The 26,254-nt window shown below is 44.5% G+C and overlaps 2 protein-coding genes across 24 annotated transcripts in view; one reads left to right on the top strand and one right to left on the bottom strand.

Moving 5' to 3' along the window:
- Positions 1 to 19,760, bottom strand: part of LOC119160958 (uncharacterized) — a 156,035-nt gene extending 136,275 nt beyond the window's left edge. For 22 of the 23 annotated variants that reach the window (XM_075880215.1, XM_075880222.1, XM_075880223.1 and 19 more), the window contains exon 1: positions 19,149 to 19,760. The gene's annotated coding sequence lies outside the window, so the exon portion shown is untranslated. The remainder of the gene's footprint in view (positions 1 to 19,148) is intronic. The other variant, XM_075880218.1, reaches the window with a different exon arrangement.
- A 105-nt stretch (positions 19,761 to 19,865) lies between these two features.
- LOC119160957 (NEDD8-conjugating enzyme Ubc12) lies at positions 19,866 to 24,402 on the top strand. Its single transcript, XM_037413241.2, has one exon. The coding sequence runs from the start codon at positions 20,058 to 20,060 to the stop codon at positions 20,607 to 20,609; it is 552 nt and encodes a 183-aa protein (XP_037269138.1). The 5' UTR covers positions 19,866 to 20,057; the 3' UTR covers positions 20,610 to 24,402.
- Positions 24,403 to 26,254: the final 1,852 nt, after the last annotated feature.

Genomic DNA, 26,254 nt, shown 5'->3' with positions numbered 1-26,254 from the left:
AAATTTAAAACAATTGAAACAATCCCTCACTATTCAAACATTTCTTTTTTTCTTTGATGTTTACCCATCAGAGCAGATTATTTAAATAAATATTTGAGTAAATATTTCAAACTTTGATTATGAACCACCATTCAATTTAGTAGCAAACATTAGAGTGCTATTCAATCCATTCTTCGAAGCTTTCTAATGTTAGCACATGTCTAATGCTTTGTACAAGTGAAGAAAATGGAGGCACAGCTGCAGCAAAATGGCCCGCAATTTTTCTGCAGTCATCCATCACGATGACCATAATAGAAAAGAAGCCCCTTTATCGCCTAGAATCTGAACCCACACTATGTTCAAGAAACTGGGCCAGTTGATAAGGCTGGCAACAGTGCAAAAGCCAACAGCCAAGAATCATGTCAGCCACACTCTGTTCCTTGCACTGCTTCTGTGCGTGAAGGCCCAATAATGTGCTATGCACGTCTCAGACTTCGCTCGCTGCAAGACCGTAAGAAGAGAAAAGAGAATTGACAATTTGCCTTTATATATAAAGCTGCAAATGGCAAGACCCTAGAACACATGCAAATTAATGTTTTCACACTTGCCCAAAGCCCTTAGTGACAGAGAAAGAACTGGGCCATGCATAAATTTCTCCAACGAGCACATTTAACTGTTGCATGCAAACAAAACAAAGAAGGCATTAAAAATATGCCCAATTTATTATTAAAATTCGATCCTAACAGAACATATTTTCAATATTTCAGCAAGAAATAAGGTGTTAAATTATAATCATGAAATTCGTAATTGTATAGTTGCAAAGGCATTGTCACAGTTTTTTTTTTCAAGTACTGCAGAAACTCTTTCTTTGTCAAATGCGCTATTCTCGGAGAGAGACCATCAGACAAGAATGCAGGTCGAAGGGGAGAAGCTGCATCCGGGCGGTCATTGTGTGGCGCCCAAACGAGCGAGCCACCGCTGGGGCATTCAAGATGACCAGGCACCGAAACTTAAGCTCTTGTTTACACGTCGAGGTTGCTTTCAAGAATGTGCTCTTTTCAGAAAACTATTACAGTTCTGTTACGAGGCAGGATTCACGCGACCACGTAGAGTTGAGTTTGAATTGGTTATCTACGGCTTGCCTGATTGGTCCGTATAAGCCGTTTTCCCATTGGTAGAAAACAGTGGTCTTCCACGCAGTCCACGTAACCGTGGATGCTGAAAAATCTTATTTAAACAGCGACGTAGGCTCTCTCTGTGAGAGCATACTAGAGGTCAACAGCGCATCTCACTACCCCTGACAACAGCACCAGTCTGCAAGCCAAAGGGCATGCCATCATTTTCTCTGCGTTGTATTTGTGATTCAATGCATTTTAAATTCCAGTTGTGATAGATAAATAAACACCCAATGAGTGCTCCTCGAAATTATAGTATCGACTTATAGCTTGCCTGTGCAGAAGTGCTCCCACACTTCCCACACGTCTCGCTGCTCTTCATATGTGTCTAGCTTAGACACCCCAAAAACTCTCTACAGTAAGATAGCAACCAAAGAGAAAGCATTTGACCAGAGAAAGTGTTTTAGAAAACTACTTACAACAACCATAACTTCACTAAGATGAATATGTGAAGATTACTATTATTTTTTTTCTTACTTTGCTACGTGAAAGTTTATTAATGAAAGTAAGGAATGAATCAACGGCATCATTTCTTTGCTCGAAAAAGCTTAATGAAACGAAAGAAAGCATAGGAGCACTACTTGTTGTTCTTCTCAAAGGGACCAGCAGCGCTTTTTCAGCATGGTCAGAAAACGCTGCTGATCGGTAGTTAGGACTCGAGAAAACACGCAAGCCAATTATTATTGCACAGCACGCAACCTGAAATGCACAATAAATTCTCCAAAGTCAGTAAAACATTGCTTTGTTTTCTCTCGCGAAATGACACTACAGTCTCAAAAATCACTGCGCCACATCCCAAGTATCAGACATTGGCTGATTTGAGCATGGCACACTCAATTGTTACAAGGGCCACCACTGGAGGCCGCAACTTGGTCTTTGCGTGTACAGTCTGTTTCTCACTTAGGGGAAATCTTGAAATACATGAATCAAGCTGCAGTCAAGCGCCGGCAGCAGCTCGCGCATGCACAGACACTTGAAGGGCTGTAGTATTGAATCATGTCATCTATTATAGTGGCACGCGAGTACAACGCTGGCAGCACCGTGTGTTATGCGATCCGAGATTTCCTTCAAGTGTGAAAGAGACTGTACGTGCGATCGCTCTGAAAAGCCGCGCATTTGAAGCACAAAAAAAAGAGAGAGGGAGAAAAAAAAGCCTCAAGGTCACGAGGCATGCATGACATATTTTCTTTTCTCGTGCCACCCCTTCCTGCTTAGCTTTCAGCGCTTTCTTCAGGATCAGAGAGGAAAGAATGCAATTGTAGCATGCGACAGCTGCGCTCTTACTGGATGGGTTCTAAAAATTTTTGCAGTGGCAAAATTCATGAGACAATATGCTCCTATAATGAATCCATTCCATGGATATTTAGAAAAGTGTTGCAGGGCCCATTTAAATGAAGTTTGGCAATTGTGACGAAATGTGGTGAATCGAAGTGGACGAAAATACTCAGCGGATGCTTCAGCTTCTCCTTCAGTTCATATTTACTAGCCATGCTTTCACTTCTGAGTGGGCATCTCAACCATGCCGTGAGGCATGAAACATTTGTTCAGGCCACATTGGCCACGGCAAATTTTCCTACATCTACTGCTGCAAATACAGCTGCAAAATACCCACTGTGCATCTGTGAAGTAATACCCAATGCCTGCACACTTTGCTGATGCTGTGGTTGATGACGAAATATGAGTTGGCCCATTGTAATGGGTGGGCAGCCTTGATCACCCACTTGTTATGCGACTCCCATGGTACGACGCATGGTGAGAGTCCACTAGTATGCAGCTTTACATTTGTTAGCGTGACTCTTTCCCCGACATCATGCCCCAACAAGGCCTTTTTTCGCAGTAGTTTCTAGCACTGCTGTGGCTCTACAGCAGAATACTCGACAGCTACACAGAATTCCTACGATAGATTCCACCTAAAACCATGATTTTTATTCTCTGAATTCATAGGAATTTTTGGCACATAAACAACGCTACTGGTGCCAAGATCATATTTTCTGCTACACAGGTTTTTTTAAAGCCATCACATTAAAAACAACTTCCCACCCATGGGGAATGAACCAATGATTGAGCAACAGAAGCCATTATTGCCCCGCCTGCTTTACTAGATTATTTCTGCACATTTAAAGGACACTGCAGTGAAACAGTAAGTTTTTATTCAATTGGTACCTTATATCCTGAAAACTCTATTGCTATTCATTCCACTACCGAAAGTTCATTAATTCACGGCTTCAACTTTCGACGTGCTCGCCACCTAGAAACCGCACCAGGAAACAGTGCTAACAGGGTCAACCTTGAAAGGAAACATGTGACCACGTTGCGCGTGTTGAGACGTGGCCGCATAGTTCCTGTCTTTTCGACATACTGCACGCGCAAGCCTGAAAAAAAAAAAAAGAAAGCGATGTCCAGAGACCACTGCAGTGTGTTGCAATGCATGGCATCGTGGTGGAATGATGGCAAAATATCGTTTTATTATTTCCTGACGGATGCAGACGACCAGCGGAGAACGTTGCAAATCAGATACTTATGCATTGGAAAGAAGGAGACGGACACTATGGTAGTTTGTTCTAATCCATTCACTGGCGACGACTTAATTATCCTCAGTGAGTACACCATTATTTAACTTGCGTGCATTCTTACCAATATTTGCCCTTCTCTAGCATAGAGTCCCGTTTTGTTTATATAAGCAAGCGCTTAAGAAAAATTTTTGCATTACATGTATGACTGCATTTCTCACATATGCTTGTTTTCTATGGAAGTCCTAGTGTTACACAATCTCAAATTAAGCTACTGTAATCCTTCCTCCTGAACATTTTTTATTTCACATGTGTGTATATTTTTGATTTCACATGTGTGTACGCGCACACAATAGGCATGCACACCTTCTGTGTGCACGCAGTGAGGTGAGTGACCTTTGGAGACCTCCGCCACATACATACCGGCAAAGCATCACGGCTGCTACTTGTTTGCTTTGTACGTGCTTGTGTAAACCATGTGTACATGTGTGCAGGTGCTTTTACATATGTGTATATGTTTGTGCCTATATATACCATGTTCGTGCATTTGTAGCGTGCGTAGTCTACTTTGAATATCATCTACTTCCAACACGAACAAGCGAGTGTTTGGAACCACACCACCTTATTCATTAGAAACCTAATAACATGGATCGAAGAACAGAAAGGAAGGAGAACTCCTATTACAATCGAAACTACAAATCGCCTTATCTCAAGATACACAGGCCCAGGCATAGCTCCATAATGTAATCAAAAGAACGGCATGCATATTAAGCTTTTGATGGCACAACAGAGCTCAATGGGATACATGCAATCGGCAGCACAAGTAGCAGCCTAGTTACTTCAAAAACTGATAAGGCCTTGCATTTAGCAGTGTAGCAACTGACAGCGCAAAACTGCTAGCACCTTTTAGAGAGACCCGTACACATGAACAGTTGCCATCTTCAGGAGTGCAACAGCCAAAATAAAATTTCGAGCAATTTTCGGAGCAGCAAAATGCTAATTTTGGAGCACTAAAATCCAGCAGGTTACGAGGAAAAAAATTATCATTATTACGAATGACCGAATTTGGAGCAGTATGAAAAAGAAGCATGTACAAAGAAAAAAATATCTACAACCCATTCAACATCCCTTCAATCATACAAAGTGAATATGCACTGCTATTTCAGTAAAAGTAATAATTTCAACCACCCCATTGTGCAAGTAGTGATAAAGTGCACATTAGTTTTTGCCATGTTTGTCAAATCCTTTAACGTGCTCTGAGGATCGAAATATGGATTTGCCAAGCTGGCGACCTTGAGATTCGGGAGATTTGTAGAATCGAAGAATACAGGTGACGGGAAATATCATACAGTGCTCCGAATGATTGCTACTAACCTTTTTAGATGTCAGCAATCACATAAGTACTCACAATTAAACAGCGTATACATGCATGATGAATTGAACAAACTGTGCGGTGTCCTGTGACTAATGCTAGGAGCCCCTTCCAAGTCTTAAAATGCTTTTTTACAGGCCACCAGTGTATTGTGGCAAAGGCAATTTAAGTGGCGTTCTTTATGGGTTGAAACAAGGCCATAAAATTTTAGAACTGCTACACTCCACCCCCCCCTTTTTTTTTTCGCGATGGGGCCAGGTTTATGACACAATTTCTCAGCTTGCTTGCAAGACGCGTGTGACTAGATGAAGTAACGATGGCACGCACCCGTTGTCTCGGCGATAGGCCAACAGACGTGTGCTGTTGCTATGACATGCTACACGGTCACCGCACATCAAGTTGGTTCCCGCGCAGCAACAGCGGCATATACTTCCAGCTTTAGTTTCTATCATGCCATAGACGCGTTTGCTGTCTAGGAAATTCATATTTCCCGCGACGTGTTGCTGGCTAAGGCATTTTTGTCTTGAAGTTGCTTCGTCCCGCCGATAAATAGCCGTTGTGATCAGCAGATCGATGGGTGCGCAGCATTGTTTACTTGATCTTGTCAATTGCGTTTCCCGACTGTCCTGGCCTAATGAGTATGTATCTTACACCGTATTTTAGGGTTGGAGTGTGCTCACCTAGATTGATTAATGATGCAAACTACAAGTGGCCAACGAGGTGTCTATTTCTCGCTGAAATTGGTGCAACTGAGAAAATGCTAAGGCTGGTCACGCATTTTGGCGCAACGCAGCGCAATTTCCGCAAATTTCATGGTTTTGGCGGAGCTCGGCACAAGAATTCGGAATTGCATCAATTTACACAATTGGTGTAACTGTTGCACCCCTGCATCTTCAACCTCGGGCTTGGTAGACAGGTTCTTCAACTTGAAGTAAACATGATGCCATTCGCCAAAGAGGTTCAATGTTTGGGTGCACAGCGTAACTATTTCCGCTGTTTCACCAGTGAAATGATTTATGCCGATAAAAATGATTCGGTCTGTGGCCAACACCCTTTCGCCTTTGACGAAGCAGTGCGATCCAACGGCACAATCAAGAAACTTCAGCACAGGACCAAGCGAAACCATAGCGAAAGCGCCACATTGATCCTGTTAGGCGCAGCCATCTTTGATTTTTCGACCAGTGTTACCAGCACACAGAGGTGTTTTCTGATGTTGCGAATAAGATAAAAAAATCAAGGTCAATCATTTCTTTTTTAGGTTTACTGCTGAAATCTTAGTGAATGTCACAGATTTCGAAGCATGCTTTTTTTTTTTTTTTAAGATACATTGGCTCCTAAAACTTCGTAAGCCAACTCTCCAGCTCCCCAGAAAACTATGTAGAGTGAAACTTCACTTGAATAAACTTTGAGGGACCCCAGAAATTCAATAAAAAGTTCACTGAACTGAAATGATGTTGCAGCTTGTTATCAGAAACTAAAGAAAACACGAATAGTTGAAATCAAAATTTAACGTTTATGGGCAATTCTGCTTACTTAAATGTGAACTATTTATTCAGCATGCTTCGAAAAAGTGCACTAATCTTTTGCCGCATTTGTCTATTGGTGACTGTAGTATTGATGAACTGCCACATACATTGCCACATACCTTGACAAAACTCACAGAAATTTTTTCAGTTCTGCTGGGCAGTGAAGGACCACTTTTTCCAAACACATCAGTAATTTTTTAGTTCACACATTAGTAATTCTTTAGTTCTTGATGCTTCCCCAACAAAGGTTATGTTTTCCTCCTCTTTCTTTTTTTTTTCCTAAGGTGGGGTGCTCGCTAGAGTCTATTCTATAGCCAGAGTGGCACATGTCTCCATGCAAAAGCCATAGGTGAGATAGTTCTCAAGTCGCAGAACACTGCTTGTATTTAGTTTTTCAGACAATTTTTTAATCAAAATAACGTGAGAGGGACTGGATGGTGCCACAAAATATTGTCACGGTTATTAGCCGTAAGCATAAAAGGAGGAAGAAGCCAGCATCACGTGTGGTGGTCTCTGGCGTTTTCGAGGAAGACGACGTTGCACGTCTGCTCTTGCGCTTTGTTTTTGTGTGCCAATAGAGCCTTGCTGTTAACGTTGAAAGAAAGCCTTGTGTCCTGTTCTTGCACGTTGCGACACTGGTGGAGGTGCTGGGCTTCTATGACTGATGCTCGGGACTCCTCCGCGGTCCGGCACTTCAAGTCCGACACCGGAATCCGTTCCTTCAGTGGATACCCCTGTCCACCGCTACAGTCGCCGACTGCGAGGCCTTAGTCCTGAGGCGATTCCCCTGGAACTTTCCCAGCATAGCACTCCGCTTGGAGAAATGGCAACTGCAGGTGCTTCCCAGCTGACTTTTGAGCAGCCTCAGATTCCGGAAACATTCCATAGTGAGGCGTATGAAGACGTTGAGGTCTGGTTAGCCCAGTATGAGCGAGTCGCTAAGGCAAACCGCTGGACCACCGTGCTAAAGCTTTCACCCCCTTACTTTGCTTTAGCAGACAGCGCTCGTACGTGGTATGAGAACCACGAAGCAACGCTGTCTTCATGGGATGAATTTCACCACCAGATTCTCAGCACCTTCGCAAACAACGACCGCCGTGACTTTGCTCAGCAACTCATCGAGTCTCGGGTCCAGAAACCGAATGAAAGTGTCGCCATGTTTGCGGAGGACATGACGCCCCTATTTGGACGGGCTGACCCTGATATGCCTGAAGCCAAGAAACTCTGCCATTTGATGCGAGGCGTCAAAAAACAGCTGTTTGCCGGCCTTCTCCGCAATCCACCGACGACCGTTGCGGAATTCATCAAAGAGGCTACAGCTATCGAGCGCGCACTGCAGCAACGGTGTCGCTATTACGACCGACCAAACGGTGCCTCAATCAGCGTCTCTACTCTGACGGCCGGCAGTGACGGTTCTCTTCGTGAGCTTATTCGCGAGGTTGTTCGTGAGGAGATCCGCAACTTCCTTGCAACTCCGCAAGAATGGGCGATGGCTTCAGTTGGAGAAGTTGTGCAGCAGGAAATGAGGCAAGCATTTTCCCAGCCCGAATCACTACCAGCCCAGCGATCTATTAACTATGCGGCAGCCACCCGTCGTCCGTCGCCAGTGCCACACAACTCGTCTGCACTGGTTCATTCTTATAGCACGCCGGCGCCACCAGTCTACAACCCACCGCCGCCGCCGCCGCCACCACCACCAACAACGACTCCGCAATATAACGCACCTACTGAAACTCCGTTCTACCCTCCGCCGACACCTACAACTTGGTCGCTGAGGGTGCCTACCAGTCGACTATTAGTTCGGAAGATGGATCTGTGGCGCACCGTCGACCGCCGTCCACTGTGTTTCAATTGTGAAGAAGCTGGACATGTCTACCGCATCTGCCCATATCGTGAAGAAAGATACCCAACTTATGCGCCGACTTTTTCACGACCTCGTTTCGACACCCGACGTGACAGCGCGCACCCGCAAGGACAGCCATCCGCTCTGTATCATCGACCCCGCTCTCTGTCACCTTCGCCGAGCTCTTCGCCCAACCATCGTAGTTACGCCCACGCTGTCCGGGGCAGGTCCCCAAGCCCTCATCGGGGAAACTAATAGCTGCGACCTTTGGAGGAAAGGTTGCCACTTGTCGAGACGCTGCAATACCTCCAGTACCAGTACGATACGACGAACCATGCAACGCCGCCGACCCCACAGGAAATCGTAAGCGCCGACATAGCTGTTTACATAGACGGACGCCCTGTGACAGCGCTAGTAGACACTGGCGCAGATTTCTCTATCATGAGCAGAAAACTTGCTGATTGGCTTAAAAAAGTTAAAACGTAATGGACGGGGCCTAACATAGGAACCGCGGGGGGCCAACTGATGATGCCAACTGGAAAGTGCACTGCCAGAATTAGTATTGATGATTCAGTTTTCGTTGCCACGTTCGTGATTTTGTCCGAGTGCTGCAAAGACCTGATCTTGGGGATGGACTTCCTTTGTGAATACGGCGCCGTCATAGACATTCCAGACAGGTCAGTTACATTTTTGATGGCCCCAGATCAAGTTCCAGATATGAGATGCAACGACCAGCGGCGTAAACATCTGCGCGCCTTCGAAGATCACGTGACCCTTCCACCCCGTTCAAGTGCTCTCGTAGCTGTAACATGCGACCACCCAGGCAACTTCGAGCACATCGCTGAACAAATTCTAGCATTGCTATTCATCCATGGCTTATCTGTTGCAAGAGCCTCGTAAGCCTCAATTGCGGACACACGCACGTTCTGGTTACGAACTACAGTACTGAGCGACGACATGTTGCAAAAGGTATGGCAGTCGCGTACGTTGAAGAACTCATTGAGGTTGCAAGCTGCTTGACTGTGGAGAAAGCCGATGTCACCGGGTCAGCCCCTCTATCCGTCGACGTTGGCCCAAGTTTACTGCCTCCGCAGAATCAAAGCCTTCTAAAGCTTATTAATGAATTTCAGGACTGTTTTTCTTCAACGTACAGAGTTCACCAAACGCCGTTGACAAAACATCGCATAATTACGAATGAAACGGCCATACCCATATGGCAGAACCCATATCGAGTAGCTCCGCGGGAACGTGAGGCCATAGAAAGTAAGGTGCAAAAGATGCTTCAGGATGACGTTATTCAGCCGTCAAAAAGTCCTTGGGCATCCCCGGTAGTATTGGTGAAGAAAAAAGATGGCACCTTACGTTTCTGCGTTGATTACGGCAAGCTCAATCAGGTTACGAAAAAGGACGTTTACCCGCTGCCCCGTATGACGACTCTCTCGATCCACTACGCCATGCACGGTATTTTTCGTCGATAGATTTACGGAGCGAATATTGGCTAATAGAAGTTGATGAAAGAGATCGAGAAAAAACAGCATTTGTGACACCCGATGGTCTTTATGAGTTTAAAGTTCTCCCGTTCGGCTTGTGCCCAGCACCGGCAACGTTTCAGCGGCTCATGGACACAGTCCTGTGAGGCCTAAAGTGGCTAACGTGCCTAGTATATTTGGACGATGTAATTGTATTTTCAGCGACATTTGACGAGCACTTGAAGCGACTACACACGGTATTTCAAGCGATACGATCGGCCGGACTAACACTCAAGCCAGAAAAATGTCACTTTGGCTTCGAAGAGCTTCTTTTCTTGGGACACCTTGCCTGCAGTGAAGGGGTACGGCCTGACCCAGACAAAATAGCCGCTGTTGCAAGTTTTCCTAAGCCACCAGACAAGAAGGCAGTGCGGCGATTTTTAGGCCTGTGCGCCTATTACCGACGCTTCATTGAGAATTTTTCCCGTATCGCATCACCTTTAACACAACTCACCCGAGAATACGTCACGTTTGTGTGGGGTGAAGAGCAGCAGGAAGCGTTCAACGAGCTGCGACAACGTCTTCAAAGCCCGCCAGTTCTCGGAAACTTCGACGATGATGCTCCGACAGCGGTTCACACCGACGCCAGCAATGTCGGCTTAGGAGCTGTGCTCGTTCAGTGGAAAGATGGCGCCGAACGAGTAATTGCTTATGCAAGCCGGACTCTCTTCCGTACAGAGAAGAATTACTCTACCACTGAAAAAGAGTGTCTTGCGGTGGTGTGGGTGGACATGAAGTTTCGTCCATATTTATACGGCTGCCAGTTCAAAGTCATCAGTGATCACCACTCGCTTTGCTGGTTGACGAACATGAAGAACCCGTCAGGACGATTGGCACGCTGGAGCCTCAAGCTTCAAGAATTCGATATGGCTATAGTTTATAAATCCGGAAAGCGACATACAGACGCCGGTTGTCTTTCTCGCGCCCCATTAGAAGATGTAAATGCTGAAGATGATGACTATGCGGCGTTTGTCGGTATAGTCAACAAGTCTATAATCACACAGCGGCAACGCGACGATCCCGAGTTGCAACCCCTTATTGATTTCTTAGAAGGACGCACATCTGCTATGCCAAAGCTCTTCGCAAGAGGGGTAGAATCGTTTTGTTTGCACAACGAGGTCCTTTATAAGGTGAACTTTTCTCCGAGCGGCAACACTTACTTACTTGTCGTCCCAACACCACTCAGGAAAAAATTACTAAAGGCGTGCCATGACGAACCGACATCCGGTCATTTAGGCCACACACGTACGCTATGCCGAGTGAGACAGAAGTATTACTGGCCGAAACTGACGGCAACCTATCAACAGCACGTTCGGACTTGTCTTGAGTGCCAACGTAGGAAAGTGCCAGTCGTCAAACCAGCAGGGCTCCTCCATCCAATTGATGTGCCAGAAACTCCATTCGCTCATCGGAATGGATCTTCTAGGACCATTTCCAACTTCAGCTACCGGTCGCAAATGGATAATTGTAGCCACAGACTACCTTACTCGCTACGCCGAAACCAAAGCTTTGGAGCGGGGCACAGCAAGTGAAGCAGCACAGTTTTTCATTGAGAATATAGCCATGAGGCATGGCGCTCCATCTGTAGTAATAACTGACAGAGGAAAAGCGTTCACAGCCGAGCTATTACGCACAGTTTTAAGACTAAGTGGAACATCTCACCGGCGCACAACGGCATACCATCCACAAACAAATGGTCTGACGGAACGGCTGAACAAAACACTTGCGGATATGCTTTGCATGTACGTCGATGTGGAACATAAAAACTGGGATGAGACACTGCCTTACGTCACTTTCGCTTACAATACGGCACAGCAAGAGACAACACGCATGACACCATTCCGCCTTCTCTATGGCCGTGACGTCACAACCATGCTCGACGCTATGTTGCCGCATGAAAGTGATGGCGTTGACACAAGTGCAGACTACATAACTCAGCTTGCTGAAGAAGCCCGCCAACTTGCCCGCGTACGTATTCGTCGCCACCAGGACTATGATACAAGGCGCTATAATCTTCGTCACCGACCTGTCTCCTATGAACCAGGACAGAAAGTTTGGATCTGGACCCCAGTTCGCCATCGTGGCCTCTCGGAGAAGCTCTTGAGACGGTACTTTGGGCCGTATAAAGTCCTCGGCGATCTCAGTGATGTTAGCTATGAGGTGATTCCCGACAGTCCACATTGTTCAAGACGTCAAAGACATGCGCTAGAAGTTGTGCACGTGGTTCGGATGAAACCTTATTTGTCCGAATGAACCCGTGGGCTGCCAGTGACTACAAAACCTTCCACCATGATGACGAAGCATCGGGACGATGCCTTCTGGAGAGGGAGGCTAATGTCACTGTTATTAGCCGTAAGCACAAAAGGAGGAAGAAGCCAGCATCACGTGTGGCGGTCTCTGGCGTTTTCGAGGAAGACGACGTTGCCCGTCTGCTCTTGCGCTTTGTTTTTGTGTGCCAATAGAGCCTTGCTGTTAACTTCGAAAGGAAGCCTTGTGTCCTGTTCTTTGCACGTTGCGACAATATGGTTGTAGAACAGGAATGCGCTGTGCACTAATTTTGTTCAGCTGAAATGCGTTAGCACTGGGTACAACGGCATCTCACTGAGGAGTTTTAAAGAACATTCGTGCAACTGAATAGTTTGTTTAATTAATATTTGCTCAAGCACGAATTTTCTGTACTTTGTTTTTAGCTATTAAAAATAACATAGGCCCTAGTAGACACCACAAAAGTCTATGATGATAAGGAAATAGGTGCGGAAACTTCAAGGCGGCGTCGTGACCAATGTTTTCTTTTAAACAAGGACTGATGCAAAAATTTGTTTTTGTAGCAATAGGTAGCTTATTACCCACTCATCACGGCTGGAAACCTCGTTTTCACGAGTGCACGACAGTTATTATTTAGAGACCTTTTCAGAGCGCCCAGTCACAGTTTCGGTTTCAAAGAGCACCGACCTAAACATGAGCAGTTTCGGTGGAGAGGTAAACACAGCTGCCCACGTGACCGCACAAAACTGCGACATGGCGGCGCCCACGAGAGCATGCTTTTGCATGCGCCACCACAGGCAAGCGAGGAAGAAATTGCAGGTAGTGCAAGGAGCGTGCCAAGCAAACAGCCAACACAAAGTCGTGATGTGGATTTGTTTACATTCCCGCTACAAGGGGCTCCACATTCCTCTCAGTCACATGGCGTAACTTTAAAATTGAATTTAAATATATTCAAGGCTATATTTGCTCTTGATGTTTCATAGATGTTGTGCAAGACTCTCGATAAATCTATCTCCCTCATTATCTCGTCATCGAAATTTCGTGCCAGTGCTCCTTTAAGTGCCTTTTGCCCTACCAAGCATCTTCTTGCAGAAAGTGTAGCATCTTTTGTATTGTAAAAAAGTAATTTGCTAATACAAAAAAAATTGCTTTTCTCTTCAGCCACCTTTTAATCCTAGAAATATGTGAAAGGACAACCTTTAAGTCAACAAAACAACAAGCTGCCATCACTTTGTTGTGACAGCACCACGAAGGTCACTGCCAGCAACAAAATATGGCTGGGAATCAAAGGAAGGATTAGGTTTGCCAGGTGCCGCTTCGCCACGCACAGAGTGTGCTTTATCTAAAACGCCCCGACACATTCTGCAACTGTACAAACTGGAGTGAATTTTGAAAAAGGTGGACTAGGGTCTGCACATCACAAACTTCATCTGAGCAGGGTTACGGAGCGTCAGTGAATGTAGCACCACACTGCCAATGTTACGGTTGTACGCATGCGTGAGCAATCACAACAGTGTTCATGTGGTTCAAATGTCGATGGGCGACCCCCTCACCATTCATGTTATGAAGGGTATATAATCGTTTATTTTGAGTGCATAAGTGGTAAAACAAACACCTTTAACTCTCATGTGCACTTCTATCTATTCAGCCTAAAAGTACCAGGAGGGGATGCCACAGATGTTAGCAAAGAGAGTTGTCTGAACAAGCTTGCACACATTTGGATACTGTAGCAAGAATAGAGAGAGAATTTATTTAGAAGGGGTGTTGCAGCCTAGTTTGAGGCTGCAGCCTAGCTTAGCTTTAGGAAGGAGGAGACGAAGTATTAAAGTGAACGTCTTTGGACTGTCACCAACACCTGCAGTTCCCCAGTCAAAGGGACCAGGGAAGAGAGAAAGCATCCAAACATGAGTTAGAGCCCCGCAACATAGTGCAGCCTCGAAGCTGAATCCAGGGTGTTTTGCAGCGAAGTTTTCAGGCTTTTCATTATGTCATGCAGAGCCGATGAAAATCATCATCCTCATAAAACAGCCCATGATCTCTTCTGCTTCACTTCCAAAACACGTGTGCCGATTTGTTGAGCATGGAATGCAGTAACTCACATGGTCGAAAGAATAAGTACAGAGAGAGAGAAATAAAGAAAAAGAAGGAAGAAACAGACAAGGAAATACACAGAAGAAATAGGCAGAAAAAAAGAGAAGACAGAAAGATTGATCCAAATAACGAGCCACCCAGTTCCATGCTTGCTTCAGGCTAAGCTCTACCAGCGTGAAGCAGTCTCAATTTTTTTTAGGCAACACAGATATTCTACAGAAATTTTTTTTACAGTAAAGCTCCTGTTGTTTTTGCACACTACCTCTACACTGAGGGAGAAATACTTCACTACATCTGAAATGACACTGTTTTGATTAAGTAACAAAATCTTCTTAATTAACTTCTTAATTTTTTAATTGAGGACAGTTACTTGTACTAGAAATTTGCAGTGCATGACAATTTACGGAATACCCATTTTTCGCAAGTCACAAAAGTTATGCGTTAATCTGAGATATTCATCATTAAATTTTAAGACAATATAAACACTGATTCCACCCAGTGTGCACGAAACCTGACCACACTGTTACATTAGACCAGAACTGCCTGTGACAAACATCCAATCAGGAAAATAGGCAAGCATTACTAAGTACACAAGTACATAACTTATTTTTGGGGTGTGATGTGTAGTGCTTAAGTGCATCTTATGTTACAAGCAGGCAAAAAAACTATATTGCTGTCTACAAAAAGAAGCACCACAGTGGTTGCTCGTGAGTTTCATGCATTAGAGAAAGAAAAGATTGATATTAGTTTTCTAGAGCACAGCTCAAAGGAAAGAGATAAATACCAAACAGCACACAGAAGGGTAAGCTGATTGTTGGTGCAAGTTAGACGACTGCTTTTCACAATAACGTACAGCCACAATGTGCCTTCATTCAAATTTCGTCACTTGTCACAGCTAGCTCCAGTCTAACCTAACAGAGTGGTCATATATTATGCACACTGACTGCAAACAGTTTCACTATCCCCCAACATTTGATGACAAATATTTCCAATTGTGGGCAACAAGAAAAAAATGGGTATAAATTGTCACGCACAAATTCCCAACATATACAACTGCCCTCAAGTCAATAATTAAAAGTTAACTGAGCTTTTGTTTATTAGTTGCAATAGTGTGTTTTCAGCTGTGGCAAAATATTTTTATATCGACGTAGAGATCGTGTGTGAAAATGGCAAGCTTTAGTGTCACAGATTTTTTGTAAAAAAATCTTTATTGTCTGAAAAAAAAAAAATTATGACTCCAACGTTACCATACTTCAGTGTCATCTGAATAGCCTAACATCCTCCAAACTTCAAAAGAATAAAATAGTTCACGTCAACTTTATAAACCATTTAGGGAGAGGAAGGTTCAAGCACGCTTATAAACAAGCTAAGAAAAGTACTCATCCAGCAGCTAAATCATCATAATCAAATTAGCACTCATTCATTCAATCACACACATACACACTAACATATCACTGAGACCCCCTCAAACACACACAGAACTTCCATGTGTCAGGGGATGATCTTGGGAGTTTACAAGTGGGTGTACATAAATGACAGAACGTCAATTTGTGTTTAACTCTTCAGGTGTGAATTATAATGAACTGTCTGTAAATGTCAAAAATTTATACAACATTCTAAGATGTTCAATATTACATTGCACAAAATAAAATTAAGAAATTGGGTATTTTGGCGAGCTTTACTCATTATATATTTAAATATTTAATCATACTACAGTCAGTCATGTTCGATTTTTACACATAAAAATGGAAATCTTAGGCCCAAACTGCATACACAGTTTGTTTTTGGCCGAGTTCATTTCAAGCGAAGAAAAATGGTGCTTATAAAGTTGGTTATGAAACGCGGCATGTCGAGCAACCCATCGAACACCACAGTGATTTCACTAAAATAATCAGCTTCAGATTTACGCAGCACATTGGGGTTAAGTCAAGACACATTGACTATGTAGAAGGTTCAATTGATCTTATAATCAATGTATCTTGCCCTTCCTTTCTCAATGGTCTGAAGAAAATGGCCAAAGCAAGTTGCATCCATATATGCGAATGCTGTGTCTGAAGGGATTAATTATTTCTCTATCCCGAGTTACCAAATAGCCAAACCACATTTCACCAGAAGATAAGTGACGGCAAGCACTTTCTTAAAAGGGTACTAACACCCTTTTGAGATTACAAGATTACTCTGCCATACAAATCCCCTGTATACAGAGACAGCTCTGAGCAAATATGAAGCTCATAAAATGCTGGTAAGATTTTTTTTTTTTCATCAATTTTACCATGGTACTGACGTTAACAATAACCTGAGGTCAAGCTTCAGTACTAATCCTGGCGACTTTCACGCAGCAGTCTCATAATGACATCACGCACAGAAACTTCTAAAATAGCCGCATGTGCATCACCAACTGAGCCGCAGTGTGGAGCATGTCTTGCATGAGTATGCGACAAGAGGCTCATACCGTGTTGTGACATCAGGGTGCAATAGGAAGTGAAACTAGCTTTCAAACCCACAGTGCAGTTAATTTTCCAGGGTGCACTCATGCTTAGCAATGCATTTTCTAGCCTTTTGAGGGCTTGGCCTTTCATTTGACACAAAAAAACTGAAAATTTTCGTGTCAGTACCCTTCCTTTCATGCCTTATGAAACAGTTTTTGACAAGTTCTAGCACTGAAAATGTATATGCATCTAAACGTTCGTGACCATGCAGCGGTGGGCAAGTTACATTTAGCACATTCGCACTATAGCAACAACAGTGCTGAATGAACCAAAAGTAGCGGCACAGGGGATCCGGTTTTGTTGGACACAGCTATATACAAATAATGAAGTCGAGAAAACCATGGGGGGCAATAACTGGCACTCGTTTGAGTGTACCAATTACAAGATAAGACGAGAAAATGGAAAAAGAGCAACTTGCTGGCAGTATGGGCTCAACCCCCCTGAATTATGCGTGAAGCACACATACTGTGCAGCGTGATCATGCAAGAAAAATGGTCAACATTTGCCATCACATCTAAGTAGCACTGGCTCATACCTCCCGAGCGCAACAACGCATGAAAGAGGGCGACCGAATGGCCACCACCACAGGACAACTGGTAGTGTACCCACGTGCAAAACATTGAGGTTTTTGGTTTGTAGCCTAGCACAGTGACATGCTTTTTCATTCACTGAGTATTTTTTTTTTTTCATTAACGGTAGTGTAAAGATTATGCACAAACTTGTAACTTGAGCATCAGCAGTTATACATGTATTTCCTCACACACTTTTGTTTTCCCTTATACCATAAATGCCCCATCTCAAGTAGATTTCATATACCCTCCTTGTTTCCTTGCTCGGTATAGTTCTAAAATCACTAAAGAAATATCAGATTGTTTCTTTACTGTCATACAATAATGCATCTAATTAAGCTGCTCCAATCCATGTCAGTGGGGAGGTGCACGTGTAGATGTACAGAGCAGCCAGGTGCTTAGATATGTTGAACCTTCTTTATTGCAAAATAACTTATAAATTTCAACACTCTTTCACCAAAGATAATTGAAATGGCACACCTCAGTCAACGTCTCAATGAAATTCCTTCCCTTCCTTCACACGAGGCTACATCTATACACTTTGCTTCCAATGCTATAACAATATATACAATTTTATAAATTTAAATAGACTGCCTTCATATCGAATCCAATTTCACAACTCATATGGCAAGCTTTAAATGACAATAATAAAATGAATACCTTAATGAAACATGACGTACCTAAATGCAAAGCCGCTTCTAGCAGTGCATTGAGAAAAAAACAAAAAAAAAACTTTGACTCACTTGCAAGGCGATGCTATTTGTTATGTTTGTGTAGTGATATACAGTCTCACACATGGAATACTTGAGACCATAGGTCGGCGACCTCACTTGGATAGAGTCGCGAGTCTAAGCGAGTCCAGGTGAAAATTTTCTTGAGTGCGAGCGAGTCCGGCTAAGGAAAATTATGGTGAGTCGGTCCAAGTGAGTTCCACAAATTTCACCGACCTATGCTTGAGACCAATTAACATGATGACATTTAATCATTTCTTTATGAAGGCACAAACTGGCTTAATGTACATCTTACATTTGTAGTATAAGATAAGCAGCCATTATCTCGTTTAGATAGCTGAGCAAATACTGCATGTATGAAAGAAGCTGGTTAGCCTGGCTGCTCGCTGACCAGGTAGCTAAGGAATAAACACACTGCCAACTACTACTGTTGACTGCCACTAACTTTAGGAGAAAAGTTCAAGCCCGCGTGGCTATGTACCCGGGCTTTTTACCGAAAAGCTCTCAGGTCGGGCCAAAGCAAACAAACGAGTGGCGAGGCGATAAGCAAGGCCATTTACCTATGTAGAGGGGAAAAATAAAGGCCGAAAGATTACCTCGCTCTTACTACTCACGTGACTTCACGCCGAATACAAAACAAACGAAACGCCAACAGCATGGTCGGAGTACGGTTGTTAGCGCCCTATCTCCGCGTTCAAAACGACTGCCACAGTGGCCGTCGAAAACGCGGCGGCTTTAACCTAGCTCGACGGAAGACATCTGGATAAGATTTTTCTGTCATGCTCCACAGCTGATTAACTTTCGCTAGTCGTTGAGAGGGAGGTAGCAGCGACTTCACGAAAGATCGTGGTCAAATGAACGTCTAAAGTTTCGACTAAAAAAGCTCGGCATTCTCACTTAGGGAGAGCCGCAAATTACAGAACGGAGCACGTAAGCAGGCGCGAGATATGAGCTCCGGCAAGTGCTTCTTCAGCGCGAGCACGCGCAAGCTAAAGTAGCAGAATGTGCCCTTTGGTTTCTATCCTATTGCGATGAGAACTTAGGCCGAGCTGGGAATGAGCGTTCTTACCGTGCTGGGAAGACTGCGATTTCACGTTCGGTCAGCCGGCTGTTGCTGGCTAGAACACTGCAATGGTTTCAGCTGCCCGAAACTGGCCTGTAGTGCAGCGCTCAACCGGCATAGCAGTCCGCGGACACCGTGTGCGGGCTACGCGGGCAGCCAGAAGAGAGACTTGAGCCGCACTAGCAGGTGGAAGCGTTTCCCTTTCATCGCACGAGTAGCCCACACATCTTCGAGCCCCTTCCGCTGGAACCTGCAACTCCGATTGACGAAAATCCCGGCTGGCCCTCTTGTTTACGGCGCTAGCTCACCTCCAAACGGGCTGCGTTTGGGGGGCTGCTAGACCGCCGCCGCTGCCCGTCACGGCTGGTGGAAGGATCCCGGGCGCCTGGCGCGGGGTCCGCGAGGCAGAGTGCGAGGCTCGCGTGGAGCTCGAGCCCTGCGACGATTCGACGGCCACCAAAGCCAGCTCACAACGAAGAAGACGATGCGGACACGGATGCCCAAACAAGCGACAATCCAGATACGCAACCAACACAACCGCAACACAACTGGAATACCCGCAGGGTGTCACGACCCATAAAGTTAGTGCGTATGCCGCTTCAGAAAGTAAACGTCGCTCTTTGTAACTTAGTTCTCGCAGTACACGCAATTTCACGCAGCGCGGCACTCGCACAATCTATGAAACAGCCATTGAAGTAGTGAGCAATGGTTGCTACGGCAGCGCTTTTTTTGCTGCGGCTTATTTTGGAAGTACACATTTCAAGCAAGGTATCGTAGGGATGCATTGTGTTGAAGGGTCAAACCTCTAGCTGCCGCGCGGTGCAGAGTGGGAAGGCCTAGGCGCTAGGCGTAGGGCCATCGTTGTGCGTGGTACCTGTTCTGCGATTTCGAGCGACGGAGTTGAGCCGTGCGACAATGATTAAGCTTTTCTCCCTCAAGCAGCAGCAGAAAGATGGCGAGGCGACGGGCAATAAGCCGACGAGCCAGAAACGTGCCTCAGCGGCCCAGCTACGCATTACGAAGGACATCAACGAGTTGAACTTGCCCAAGACCTGTCAAATGGAGTTCCCAGATCCGGACGATCTGCTGAATTTCAAATTGGTCATTTGCCCCGACGAGGGCTTCTACCGAAACGGACGCTTCGTGTTCAGCTTTCGCGTAAGTCCAAACTACCCGCACGAACCGCCCAAGGTCAAGTGCGACACAATGGTCTATCACCCAAACATAGACCTGGATGGTAACGTCTGTCTCAACATTCTGCGCGAAGACTGGAAGCCTGTGCTCACGGTCAACTCTATTGTCTACGGCCTGCAGTACCTCTTCCTTGAGCCAAACCCCGAGGACCCGCTCAACAAGGACGCCGCGGAAGTTCTGCAGAGCAACCGGAGACTGTTTGAACAAAACGTCAAGAAGGCCATGCTTGGAGGCTACATCGGCGCGACGTACTTTGAACGGTGCCTGAAGTAGCCCACTATGCTGTCTTCTCGTATCTTTTTGGGGAATAAGGGTAAATGAAATAGTGTGTAATGATGCTGCCGCTGCTACTGGTGCTGACACCGCAATCATTCTGCTTGGTGCTTTTGCAATGCGGCGCTTGTGCCAGGCGGGAATGAAAGCACGCGTCACGGGATCGTTACAGTTCTCGTAGTGTGCTTATAATTGACTGTATTTGTTGCGCATATTAAGAAGGTTCCTCGAGGGACTCTTGTTTTATAAAATTTTGGGCTATACGGTCACTCGCAAGTATGTTTTCGAGTTAAGTCGATTTTCACGAATGTATTTACGATCAGCTCTACCTGTACTACTTTAGATTCTTTTTGATGACGGCATAAGACGGGTGCACGTTTCTGTGACGCCTTTATTGAAGCGGTTACTATTCTTTAGTTACTCGGCATGTTGTAGTCAGGGTCTGTCGTGCGTCGATGTGCACTTGCTTTCACCGGATCGGTGGACGTGTGTGTGTGTGTGTGTGCGTCTACAACATTGTTCCTCTGACTTTGTCTGGCTTTATAAAGCCAGGCTATGCTGACAGACAATGTGCGACTGCCGAGAAATTCATTGTACTGCACGTGTTGATTCCCTTTTGTTACGTAACTATGGTTGATTTGTTCGTTTTTAATTTGGCCTATCTAATTGCTCCATGATGACATTGACTTTGTTGCTCGCTACATAATGCAACCCTGCGACCTTGTACAATTTTGACTGATTTAGTACTCTAAACAATATGAATTTTTATGCTTCGTGAAATCTATGTGTAAAGAGTTACATTTTTCTCAGCAAGTTTGCCAGGAACTTCACAGCTACTCTTCACATGTCAGTTTTTTTTTTTTTTCAGTTGGCATGATGGAGAGCCACATTGAACCAGCCGTTTCATGCTGGCAAGAATGTATGTTTGGTTATTTCTGCTCTGGGTGCTCTGTTTAAGACTTGATGGTCACATTGCTACAACTGCTCTGCAGGCTTTCACTATTTTCGCCGTTAAATTGTGCTCTGTTCGTCGGTCCAAATGTCTCAGACTTATTGCCACCAGCACATACACTTCTTGTTTTGTTTTTGCTGCCATTTCCTGCACTTCATTCTGCTATTATTCCTTTTTCTTCACCATCTTGCACTGTGCTGTCCATGAGTGCTGTCATGCAGAAATGAAAACTAGTTGCAGGCACCACTTTACAGTCTTGTGGCCTAGTCACAAAAATTATTTGGGGAATTCTGCTGTCACATGATGAATAAGTAATAGCTTCTATAATTCCTCACTGTAATTGTACCATGATCAGTTTCTCAATACAATCGTGATGTATGGCCTATGAACTCTCAGTGGTGTTGTGTGTGCCTTTAAAGAAATCCCCAAGGCGATTTCCAGTCAATAAGGCTACTTTGCTTAGCTTAATGGGTAAAAAACAATGGGTTGCTAGCTGGCCAGTTGTCGCTGGTGAAGCGACACTTGCATGTAAATCCAGTAGCAAAATTTGCTAGGAGCCAAGGGACAAAATAGTAGCTTGATAGATTCGAAGCACTCGGCTCGATAGCGATGCCATTCAGCAGGCACTGCTAAAGATTACAATCAGCCAAACCATATTGTAACATAGACTGGCAACCTTGTGGGCTGATATATATCATTGAGCTTCTGTGTCCCACCCACAGGCAGTGCCAGATGCAGTTGGTGTGTATTGGCTGCTGGCAGGACATCATGCTCTTTCCTAAATTTCTTTTTCTTTCTCCGAAGAAATAACGTAAAGCTATTTTTTTACATTTTATAACAATTTCTTGGCATTTGATTTACACAACTGTCAAATTGGCCCGGAACACACGGTCTATCCTGAACGGTCCACTTCAATGGTCTTCTCAATTGTGGAAAGCATCACGTCTGCTCTGACAAGCTGTTCATGTCTTGCCTGCCGACAATAGCCAAGGGCAGAGAAGTGTTTGGGTTGAGCTATTGCAGAACAAACTGTGTGGCTAGTTGGCTATTTATATTCACTAAAAGAGTATAGCACAAACACCATCTTTTTGCTGCGTTTGTAGTTTTTGAACTATACTTTTGCTCTTCATGGGTTGGGCCAGCAGAATGAAAATGTATCACCTGGGACAGAAGATTGTGCCAATGTCTTCGAATGGACCTCGCCTTAAAGAGCTCAACTGTGCATTTATAGCAGATACTCTGCCAAGAATTGGCAGAGTGATGTCGTCTACTTGTTGAAAGTGCTCAACAGTATTGCACTGCAACAGTGTTGAGCACTTTCTGCCGGCTGCTTTTAACTGTAGACAAAAAGCCAGTAGTTAAGGGTCTTTGGTAAGCGAGATTTAGCAATTATCTTCTGTTCCATTTTGAATGTTGCTTTGCTCGCTTAAAAATATTTTTTTCACGTATACGTAGTATGTGCTGGTTTACTACATGCATGTCACTCGGACATGAATTGTAGCAGTTTAGTGATGTCACATGACTAGCAATGCTGGCGCCTGCCTAGATAAACTTTTGACCAGTTGCTTAGGGCAAATGGAAAAGAAAGGCATAGAACTAAAAATTGATTGTTTTCGTAGTTTAATCGTGCATGAGCAGTGGGTTGATGTCATTTTAAGAAGGATAACTTTCACACTTTCTTGTAACATGGCAGACAGACCTAAGCAGCCAGAGAAATTTCAACAAATCCAGGAGTGATAGTGGTGAAAATCTAAATACAAACAGATTGGTATAATTGCGACCCTGTTTCTCGAAATGGGGTTGGGGAAACTCTTCTAGTCTCTCATCTTTCCAATCAAGCGATAGAATGGTTCTCCCACCATCGCAGGTGCCAAAGCTACCAGGCTTTGCCCCGAGTGCAGCACCCGTAACAGCAGCAGTAGGCAGGGGCTTTTTTTTTTTTCTTTTTCAGTACATGTATTGGTTGCCACTGGATCCAGTTACTCCTCCAAGATGTATGTGTGCGCACTGTCTCGAGCCTCTTGAAATGTGCGATGCCATGGATTACAAAGATGTGGAAGCAGCAGTGTTGCGATCAGTGTGTGTGCCACGGGGCCTATGAGGTTGCTTTTTCACTCGGGTCTTGCCTTAGTGACGAGCCATCATTTCATTGTCAAAGTCTCGCTTGGCAAGAGGACATCGTAAGCCATCCCGCGCGTTTATTACAGGGAGTTGTGCTCCCTGGTTGCAGCATATGTTACGGTGTATGTGTGCATGTATGCGTGCCTGACAAGCATTGTTTGGTTTGTATCTTGATTGATTGGCGACTCGGCATGCTGACGTAAGGAATGTAAAGACATTTCGTTTAGGTTGTTGTGTCCGAAGAAGCCCAATGTTTTTTCTTTTAATTCTGTTCCCAAATTTTTGTTTTTAACTCTGGGTTGAGTGAATAAATAAAAAAAAAATGCCAGTTGCGACTTCAGGTGTGCTATTGCGTTTTGTTATGGTGTGATATTACTGTTGGCTGAATGCTGTTCATGGCCACAACACAAAGTAATTTTTCGGTCTGTCAGCCTTGTGCAAGTTGCCTTCAAGAGTTCTACAGTGTGTACTCCAGACAGTTATGGGTTCCTGAGCAGCGAGTGAGCATATTATAACTAATACCAGTGAAGCTTTTTATTTCTGTTGATCGAAAGCTTTTTTTGTACCGCTGTTGCTTTTGAATCCCTCTGGCAGATGATTCTGGGTTGGGTTTCGATGCCTGGTAGAATTTCTTATGTCGTGACTAGACGTAAGCTATTCATGAGCAAAGAGTTTTTTGATTCATAAAAATAAATGGCCAAACTTTGTTTTCAAATGCTATCTGATGTTAAAGCTTTTTTTTATTTTGAAACTTTGCCACATTAAAGAAAGGTGATATTTCATTAAACCTACAATATTGCCGAGTGCCCCGGGCTTAAAAGTTTGACCTTGCAAGTAGCACGTTTAATATGTGAGTGTTACTTACAAGCAGCATACGTATATTACAGATTACATAGGTCTGCAACACACTGACACCACCTCAAAACAAATTGGCTTCAATCTAGGCAACACCCACATGTGTGCTTTGATTGCACAAGTTGATTAAAGCAGCAATTATTTCTATCGCATCCGCTCGCTCTATAGTACATTGATCGGGGAACTGACACTTGTTGACATGTCTTGCAGACAACAAAGGCGCATTTCAAGGCTGCACACTAAGTCGCATGCTTCATTTTTGACCATGATAGCAGTATTCTGATGGCAAGAAGCATAATATGGGCACACAAGAATCGCACTTGTAATGGTTATTAAACTGGGTTTCGTCAATGCAGCACCCCTGATGGTCCGCTATTAGCTCCAATATGCATGAGCAGTAATGACTAAAAGTGCCACAATGATGAGTGGACATGGACGCCTTGTTTCTTAATGGCCATCTTAAATTAGGTTGTAACCTTCAACAAAATGAACAAAATTAAAGTGGTTATGCATTATGTTGTGCATTTTACTTCTCAACATAATAGAACTATAAATGTCTGCTCGGTTGATTATAGCCACATATATTCAGTTGTGCGGGGCTCAAGGTGCATGTTCCGTTAACAAAAATGGTCAAATACAATCGCAGCAGAATTTTACTGCAGTGTGCAGAGCCACATGCAGCCTGTTGTGACATACCCATAACTGTAGTGCACGTGCTGTGGTCGTGGCCAAGCCCAGAGCTAGCACGCATTCGCCACGTCTGGGCAACTGATCACTTTCGCCCATCGTATTCGCACAGGTTGTTACAAGGACAATTTTACCCATCTTTATTAGACGTCACGCTCTAATTCAACTTGCTTCTTTTTATGTGATGCGTCTCTTGTGATGTCATGTAAATGTTTTATGTCTAAGGATGGTTTGCTGATTGAAAAAAGAAAGAAAAAAAAGCTGCCATTACTGAAATGATTTCAGCCTTCTCGTGGTGTGGCTCTTGAGTGTTGATATGATGCATTTAGACCATGCTGCGAAACAAAATTGACTTCGCATCAACTCTACACCAAACAAGATGAAACAACAACTGTCAGCAGCATCGGGTTAAACCAGCATATAAACAGTATGGCTATGACACACACAAAAAAAGACAGCATATTCACGGGGTGAATGAAGAGTGGGGAGAGCCGCACGCCGCTTCAGCCTCCCATTGTCGTACTGCAGGGTCCTCGCGGCGCTGCCGCACAGCTTCGTGGCACGCTTCTGCCTTACCCGCCCATGTGTTGATGTCCCTTTTTTCAGCGCGAGCCACCGCCGCCCTGCGCGCACGCCACTCAGCCACCTTGTTCATTCTCTGTCGCCGAGCCTCTGAATGTTGGTTCGCGCCAAAGCGGCGCTTTTATTGTGCATTGAGTGCCCCCTAGCATACGTCGCGGCCGAAGAACATGCAATCGTATTTCTCTCCTTCCGTACGCGAGACGTCAATCCTTCTTTTCTACAAGTAATGCCCTCTAGTGTCGTACAATTTGCATTTTTCAGCGTATAGTACAAGTATTGCTCTCTATGGCGGGTTCAAGAATTAAAGAGGGCTGGTTACCCACAACAGAGATGCACAAACCACGCCACACGAAAAGCCAGAGTCGTCACGAAATTGAACACGCATACTACTCGGACTGACAGTCAGAGTAGTATGTCCGAGTAGTGCATTTGCCACAGGGACTGACAG

The sequence above is a fragment of the Rhipicephalus microplus genome, chromosome X (genome assembly GCF_043290135.1).
Source record: "Rhipicephalus microplus isolate Deutch F79 chromosome X, USDA_Rmic, whole genome shotgun sequence".
NCBI lineage: Eukaryota > Metazoa > Arthropoda > Arachnida > Ixodida > Ixodidae > Rhipicephalus > Rhipicephalus microplus.
Note: the sequence above shows the minus strand (reverse complement) of the source record. Positions and strands in the feature narration are given on the sequence as shown.

Excerpts from the sequence above, each read along its gene's own strand:
- LOC119160957 (XM_037413241.2), top strand. The coding sequence starts at position 20,058 with ATGATTAAGCTTTTCTCCCTCAAGCAGCAGCAGAAAGATGGCGAGGCG.